This window comes from Empidonax traillii, unplaced genomic scaffold, assembly GCF_003031625.1.
Source record: "Empidonax traillii isolate 1590-97213 ecotype Southwest subspecies unplaced genomic scaffold, ASM303162v1 scaffold238:size1398292, whole genome shotgun sequence".
Lineage (NCBI taxonomy): Eukaryota > Metazoa > Chordata > Aves > Passeriformes > Tyrannidae > Empidonax > Empidonax traillii.
This window is the reverse complement of record NW_020955431.1, coordinates 249,280-258,091: the sequence shown is the minus strand read 5'-3', so window position 1 is coordinate 258,091 and position 8,812 is coordinate 249,280. Positions and strand designations below refer to the sequence as shown.

General features: G+C 34.6%; 1 protein-coding gene across 1 annotated transcript in view; it reads right to left on the bottom strand.

The window, feature by feature from the left end:
* Nucleotides 1–247: 247 nt before the first annotated feature.
* Nucleotides 248–8,812, bottom strand: part of MARCH11 (membrane associated ring-CH-type finger 11) — a 29,224-nt gene continuing 20,659 nt past the window's right edge. The window contains exons 3-4 of the mRNA XM_027888434.1: nucleotides 7,832–8,024; nucleotides 248–968 (exon numbers count right to left, since the gene is read on the bottom strand). Coding sequence (XP_027744235.1) covers nucleotides 649–968; nucleotides 7,832–8,024 — 513 coding nt within the window. The 3' untranslated portion in view covers nucleotides 248–648. The remainder of the gene's footprint in view (nucleotides 969–7,831; nucleotides 8,025–8,812) is intronic.

The following is an 8,812-nucleotide window of genomic DNA, read 5'->3' as shown; positions in this document are numbered from 1 at the left end:
AGACTCTTCCTCTGTGTCATACTTATGCCTGACATCTTGCACGGACACCTGAGAGAGCTAAAAGAAAAAAAGACTACTCCTTTTCCCTTAGGTTTTGTAGAGCACCCACTGGACTTCCTTCTTTATAGGCAAAGGACAATATATCCCTTACTTACTTTCACACACCTGAACTGTGCTACAAACGACAACAAAATAAAGACAGAAAAGGAAGAATACTTGACTTGTGTCAACATTTTCCTTCTTTTTAGAAGAACATTGTCCAGTTTAATCCTCATGAAAGTGGAAAAAATAACAGTAGTGGATTAAAGTCAGAGTTTAAGAAAATACATTTAAATATATCTTTTTCCTTAAAAATTAATTTCTTTGTCATTCAAAGACCTAAGAGTTAAGTTATATTATATACACCTCAGGTACAAACGAGAAAAGATCCAATAAATCAGGATATATAAAAAGCAAGAGACTTTTTTTTTTCCCCCAGAAAAATGTATTTATGTTTTATCTGATCATATAAAAAGCATTAAATTTTTTAAAAAAGTGTATATATTTTTTCAAGTGTTAATGGTTTCACCATTTATCATAACTACATTCCAAAGTCCTGTAACACCAGGGCACATTATCCGTATCTGTGTAGCACAGTGAGCATAATCTTTACACTGAGGTAACTCTCATCACTACTTCCCCAGAGCAGTTATCCTCTGATCCTTCCTGAGGTCTCATGCGGTTGAACAGATGCAACAACACATAGCCACACTGAAATCTTGGTGAGGTTAACTGTGTTGGATGAACTAAACTTCTGTTTCTAAACGCAGTCAGTGGTAACCACAATGTCCTTCCTGCTGAGGATTCTCCTCTATTGCTCTCCTCTATGTCCGTGGCTTTATCATAATTTAACACATCCCAGTGTAGATTCACAGCCCTCCAGCGCTTAAACACTCGGTAAACAGATGCACCTTCGTGTACTATCAGTCCTGAAATTAAGGAAAAGAAGAAAAAAAAAAGAGTTTGTACAAAATGTCAGTTGATACTATTTTGAGAGTAAATAGAGAACTAACACATAGTAATGACTCTGGTAATTTCCAAAGGCTATTAAACTACTTGTAACATTAATAATTCAAACAAACTGTACATATGCAATGTAACTGGTTATTTATGTGTTTGGGAGGCAGGAACATAAAGAGGAAATAAAATTGTTCTGAATAAAAGCTCAGCATAATCAATACTGGAATAACCTGAGCATGCTTAACTAAATAAATTACTTAGATTTAAGTAAACCAATGCAAAACTGGCAGATTTGGAAACTGACTGTTTATGCTACTGCTGCCCTTTCACGGTAAGTACTATTTATTTACTGAAATTTATACTGGTTTAAGTAGATATCTAAGTAGCTTAGACCTTCTGTAAGGAACAGGATGGTCTTAAATTTGCTTGAGTGTATTGTAGAATTCAGTATAAGTACAGAGAAATTTAAATGCTTTCAGATTCTTATTTTGACTCAGGAGCACAGAAGATTTGTGAAACCCTGGAATAGCTGTAAGTATAAAGACTTTCCTGTCTTGCTTCAGTAGAACAAGAAGAGGTTAAATTTTATTATTAACTGTGATAAGCAGGGTAAGGATGATAGGCTTTCTTCTTTCTCTTCAATATTCAGCAGGAAAAAGTTGAGAATCATCTTTTTGTTGAGACCCAGGAAATCTTTTAAAAGGCTCTTCAAGGAAAATATGGATTTTCTTGAGTCCTCAACAGACCAATCCACTTATGAATTTCCGTGTAGCTAATATTTATGCCTATTGTATGCATTCAAGTAATCTATTTAAAGAAGTGAAGCTCTTGATTTTTTGTATGTATGTATATACTCATATTCTTTATGTATAAGTAGTTCAAATATGGATTTACTGGAGAGAAACATAAGGCTTCAGCCTTCTTAGCAGTTTATTCCTCAACCAGTTTGGTAACTTATATGGTTCTGAGCAATGTCTCATGTTTTCTCTGGCTCTCTGCTTTGGGAGGAGAGCAATCTGCCTAGCCAAAACCATTTATAAATATTTTGTCTATTGTGATTCTTGCCTAAAATTGTCCTATACGTGGCCACATCTATATGATTTCTGGGGTCACAGGCCATAGACCTTTATGCCAAGAGATTGTAGATTACCTGTTTCTGCACAACAAAATTGTGATCTGAGTGTCTGAGGTCCTTTCGCTTGGTTAACCAACACCAGAAAGGAGTTGTTCAAAGAAAGATGACACAGGCAGAATGGATGATAAAAATATTTACATGAACAGAAAACCTCAGATTCAAGTGCAATGATTTTCAGATAGCAATGCCTAGTCTAATACATTTTTAAAGATCATTACACTAAAAGATGGAGAAACACAAACATTTCTTTCAGAAATGCAGCATCTCTGTAAGGCTTTCAACTTGCCTAGAATTCATGGAAGCATCCAATGCAGAAAGAAGTAACACAATATAAGCTTAATTAAATAGCAAAAATTCTAAATGTATTTTGTAACAGCATAGCCTTTTAGTGGAATTTTTTCTTGATTGCAAGATTTCTAGCTTCATCTTCCCAGATATAGATAAAACAATGTGTCCTAAAAATTTAACATATCAATAATAATTTATTAAATACATAAATGTATCTTCAAGACTGGCTAGATTGTCTTAAAAAGAATAAATGTGTTTGATCACGTACAGAATCTATGAACCAAATAAGCCATGGCTTTACCGCTGTGACAAAGATACTCCCTTTGTTTTTTCCTACTGGATTTCCTATAAAATGATAAAGGAGATGAGAATAATCTTCCTCTATCTGTTAGTGTAACATAACATTATTTGGTCCAATTTCTCTCAAGACTATGATAAAGGAAAATTAAAAGAATCTATTTACTCCAATGTGAAGACATTTCCATTGGAATCCAAGCAAGGTATTTCAGAATAGAGAGGGAAGCACCTGAAGAAGGATCACTGAGGTACATGAAGTAGATTGAAACAGTCAAAAGTATCCTCCCAAAATTACAATAGAAAAAGTCGTAGGACAGCTTTTTTCAGAGAGCTCTTTTTTACTGTTTTAGGTCTTTCAGGATTTATTGAAATTGTGTTTTCAAAGTTTTTCAACTTTGGCAAGGAAAAGAAATTTTCCATACAAGGGAAGCTGTCAGTCACTTATGCTTTAAAAGAGTTACTGAACAAAGGATCAACTACTGCAAGACTTGAAATAAAGTTGTCAGACTTGGCAATGCTGAAGGAGGAAAGGAGCACTTTCACAATTCCTCTCATAAAATGTTTTATTTCCCTTCTGATAGAACTACAGATTGAAAAAGACCTATGTAGAAGAGGCAAAAGAACTGGGGGCAAGGCGGGGAAGAAAGCTCTCAGCAACAACAGTTCCAAGACCACAAACAAGAAGAAATCTGGATAAGGTTTAAATGCTGGAGATTTTCCAGGCCCAGAGAAGTTCTGATACTCAAAATATAAGTAGTTAGTCACTGAAGTGGAGCTGTAAGAAAATGGCAAAGAATCTCCTTTCTTGTTAAAGTTCCACAACAATGAATGTAGATATGAGAGAGAAAATAAGGATAAATTCCAGAAGAATACTGATGCATTAATATCATGATTTTAACATCACGGAGGACATACTGCACACTTCTGGGGAAAAAAATTTACTTCTTTGACTCCGATGATCCCAAGAGGAAGTGTCAGAATTCACTACTGTTAGCTGTTCTGATGCTCTGTCCAGTTAATATCTACAAGGAACAGAATTTTAGGATGATGGACCCATCAAAATGTCCTCAGGTTCTAAGACGACTTTAGGTTTTATCTCTAAGATGTAGTGGGACTGTAGTGGGATCCAGACAATAGAATTATGGAGAATTTTCTTTCCAAGTACTAGGAGATTCAAGTGATTTATTACCCTGAATTACAAGATCACTTGAAATTTTTCATACTAAATGGCTTTACAAGTAGGCTACTTGTCTTACATCATTCAGATTGGATGGTATTAGGTTACAACTTCACCTTATTTATCACACTAATCTTTCTTAAAATCATGTAGGAATGGTCCTCCCAGAAACATCACAAGATCTTCCAAGGGAATAAAAGACCCTTTTCAGAAACAGACTTTATCTCTGGACAAAATGTCATGTCTTACCACCATCCAAGGGCCCACAGATATATAAAAAAGCAATCAATTGCTCAAACCATTAAAGTGAAACATGTCCACTCTAAAAAGAGTAATATAACTCTTTATAAACTATTTAGAATTAGATCTAGTGTGGGAAAAAAAAAAAGACTTTCTGAGTAAAGACACATAAATGCAGCTAGATGTGTTCATTGTAAGGAACTTCAACCTATTCCTTCAAGACTTTTACAAGTAAGGAGCCACATAAATGTTGCTGGTTATCAGGTTCCTTGTGGGAAAAAAAGAGGCTTTTTGAGGGCTACTCACACCTTGCATTGGCTCCTGCCTTGCCATAGTCATGTTGCCAGTGTAATGTTACAACCTCTTTTCATGCTGTAAAGGAGCTGCACTGTTTTTCTGTGATTGGAAGTTAGCTGTTATTATTTGTGAGATATTTTGTTCATACTAGAACCATTTATGACTAGTAGTTGTGACTATTTTCCAGTGAAAATATACAAATTATATGACTTTTCTGTTATGAGAAATAATTTCTACGTCTACAAAGTAGAATGACAAGGGCTTGATGTACTGTCCTTCAGTGGCTAGCTAAGGGATTTATATTATGCATTCTTTTCATATTAACCCATGAATTCACTCCCTTTGGTAATCCCTACATGGATGGTCTGATCCTTGCGCTATCACTGCAATAGCTCTGGGTTTCACAGGCAGTAGTTCTTCTTGATTAGGGTGTTCAAAGTTTGCTGTGGGAAAACTATCAGGAGCAGATTTCAAAGAGAACAGCTTTTAAACCCAGCTTACATGCAGAAAAGTACAAGCTAATGACTTGTAGAGTTAAAACCAACACTGATAAGTAAAAACCATCCTCTTCGTTGGGAAGAATTCTGAAAAAATTTAGAACAAGGAAAACAATGGATACCAATAAAATATGTACACAGGAATGAATAGAACATATTATACTGGTGATCTGTAATCTTTGGGATTTTTCTTTTGGTGCAAAGTAAAACAAAATTAAGAAGTAAAATAGAAGTTATGTGTAATTTGCTTGATAAAAAAGTAACTGGTCTGCTACAGATGATGTATAAGTCAATCCCTGGGAAAATGAATCATTATGTGCAAGTTTTCAAAGATGTTATGTAAATATGTCAGTACCTTTAGGCAAACTGTCTTTAAAAATTATAGCAAAACATTTCGAAAAGTGTTTCGTACTTTCTGTGTGAAGCTATTTACAATTCATAAATGACCAAAAATATTCATATTGTTTCTGTAAAGCTATAAGGAGGCATAACTGAAGGCAGGTAGAATAAATCTTGGTCATACCACCAAGCATTGTCTTGAAATATGTGCTGCACAGGAAAACCTGTATGTCTGCATAGATTTTTCACTGAAATAAAGATAGATATCAGTGGAAGTATAGGCACTCACTCACTGTAAATCCTGTTGAAAACTTGGAGAATGCATTGAGTGACTAAACACAAATGAGAGAAGAGGAGATACTGAGAACTGTGGCTGGTTATAAGCATAACAAGCTTTATGATATAAGAGATTACATATAATAATGGTAAAATCATAAGTTAATGCCTTTGGAAGTCATCAGCATAATGGAAAGCATTTGTTTTTTAAAAATAATTCATAAATAATAATTACATACATTTATTAGAGAACTTTATTTGAATGTTTTAAATTAAAACTATCAATCTAAACCCCTTCACTTTATGATGAAATAAGATAAAATTGAATAAAGCTGACTATATTAATAAATATTTTCAAGAATTACAAGAACTCCTGATCTTACAAGCTTACAGCATGCAGATTACTTGAAATTATACACAGAATAAATGGGTCTGAATGAATCTGAATCTGAATCATCAGAATTCCTCAGTTACCAAACCTCCTTTATACAGAAGGTATATTTTCTGAATTTTCAGATACAGTTTAGTAACTGTTAAGTCGTATCTGCACTGAAGTTCATAACTACAAAACAGTGTTGAAATACATTCAATTATAGCAGGTTTTACATTAAAATTGTCATGTATTATTTATGATAGGATTATAAAATACGTATTTATTTAATTAGAGGCCAATCAGTTGACCTGGTGGGGGCAGACAAATGCACGTTTGCTTTCCTCCTGCATGGTGCCAGTTAGGCCAGAAGCTCCATAGCCATATGAGGTGCATGTTAATTCAGTAGCTTCCAGTTCAGTGATGGCTTGAGCCTGGCCGGCTTGAAAGGCAGCTACATAACTGCATGTACCAATCTATGGAAAGCTCACCTTCCAACAGTTTACTTCTATAGATAAATACAGTAACATTTCTGATCACCCACAGACATTCAGAATGTCTGAAGCCCATTTTATCTTCACTTAATGTATTTTTTAAACAAAAGCAAACCCTTCAATATTGAGTGTTAAGCTGGAAGAGGTGGTATTCAGAAATCAGCATGTAAGAAGATACGTAGCTGAGCCTTTTTATTAATTTAAAAGCTGAGCACTTGTCCAAAGTATAAGATTCTGCTCGCTTTTCTGTCAGAGAAGATTTGAGTTCACAGATGAAAGCCCGTGTTCCAAAATATTCCAGAGTGGGCTTCTCTAATAAAAATTACAAAATGAAACTGCTGATCTAGCTGAAATATAAATACTTTTACAGTAATTGGATGGTTTCAATAAAAGATGGTATGGCTTTACAGTAGGAGCAAAAGCCTTGATATTAGGAATCATTCCGTTTCTTTGTCCCTTATTGAGCAGAATTCAGCACTGTCCTGAATTCCCATATATGAGACTGGGATAACATCATCTCTCAGAAATCTCAAAGCAAACATCAGATGGCATTTGACTTCTGGGTTTGCAATTCTAAGCATGAGAGTTAATGTAAACAGATGTTGTTAATTATGTAGATTTAATTATGTAAATTATTTAATTATGTAATATTTAATGTAAATTTTCTCTGCAGATAATCGTAGTTATTCTAACAATCAATTCAAGGTTGTTAGCAAGCAGTAAAGGGATTTCTATTTAAATATTTCTGGGTTCAGTGCATTTTCAGAAAATTCAGAAGTGGTCAAAAGAGCTTTACAGTAAATTGCTTTTTCTTTTACAAGATTTCATCTAGAGTTAAGTGACTTGAGATTTTTTAATAGTAAAGCAAGTCACTATAGTTAGAGGTATGTGAGTGCTTCATAACTGTTTATGATGTACAAAGAACTCATGCCTGTCTTCTTTGTTCTCCTCTATTACTAGCACAGTGGCCTATATAAGTCTGTGCAACTTAATTTTGGGTGTGCAGTTTGATGACATCCTTAAGGGCTTCTTCTGAGCTTCATGATGGTCGAATCTAATGCAAAGTGGCATAAGCAGAAGACTTGACTGTATAATATTACTAATTATTTTAATGTCATTGTTATTTTCATCTATTTAACTTCCTGAACTTTGCTTGTCATCTATTTTTTCAAGAAATGTAAACTGATTCTGTTCTCACCGCTAAGATTTTGGGAAGACACTGCGATGAACTTGAGAGTAAAACTTTGATTCTTTTCTCTTTGCAGTATTTGTAACACTGTAAAAAGCAGCAGTTGCCAAAGATATCAGCTGAGAATAAATCTGCAAAGAACTGGAGTGATTGATTAGCATGACCAATTAAAAAAATAGATATAGTCACAGTCTTAAACCACAGTCTGTGCTGTTTAAAGATTTTGAGCTTACCTATGCATACTAGATCCATAAAACCATACATTCCATAGCAGATTTGAAAAAGGATGTCCTTTCTTTGCCATACTGCATAGGGGCTGAAGGCTGACCATAGAAGCCAAGTCACACTTGCTACTAAGAACAGAGATCCTAGGATTACAGCAACCATCTGCACTTTCTCAACCAGTGTTATAGTAATGCTTTGCCACTAAAAGAGAAACAAAGTAGTATGAGATAAAAATATTATTTTCTGTGACTGTACATTCAATTCCACTTTTTTTTTCCTGAAATCAGAAAATATTTTAATATTTATACATATCTTCATAGATATTTAGTAGTATCCTTGATACTGTCATTTTATATCTTTTTTCCTATTTCACTTTCAGTTAAAGTGAAGAGAAATAGTCATTTCCCCATCTCCTCCAGCATCATTATAATACCATCTAGCTGCAAACTTCGGAAGAGTTAATAGTCTTAATTCTATTTTGAACACATAGGCAAAAAATCAGATTAGGTCTTAGGAATGAAACTCGGTCTTTCATCTTTGCAGGGTAAGGAACAAAATAAAAAAAATATTGGGAAGACCTTTTCAAGTATGTTTTCTGTTAGTGTGACAAGTTTCCTTCTCATCCCGCCCTCCGGAAGTGTGAAACCATTTTCCACTTTCCTGCTTCTCATCAAAGAAGTTCCAGACATACCAAGGGAGTTGTCTTTCTTTGCATAAACCAGTGTTTACAGTACAAAAAGACACCTGCAACCTGGTGTGAAAGGAACCTAAAGGCTCAGGAGAGCCCTGACTACAGATAGCCAAACATTTCTCTTCAGTGAACCCCAGTTATGTCCACCTTTCCAGGGAAGGTTGTATTTTCTGTATCTGAAGTGACTGATTTGTGGTGTGACGAGATTTAAATATAACAGAGTACGCTTACTGACTTCTGTCAGGGTAAGAATAGAAGTAAAATTCTGTTAAAACAGAGTCACAAAAGCAAAACACAG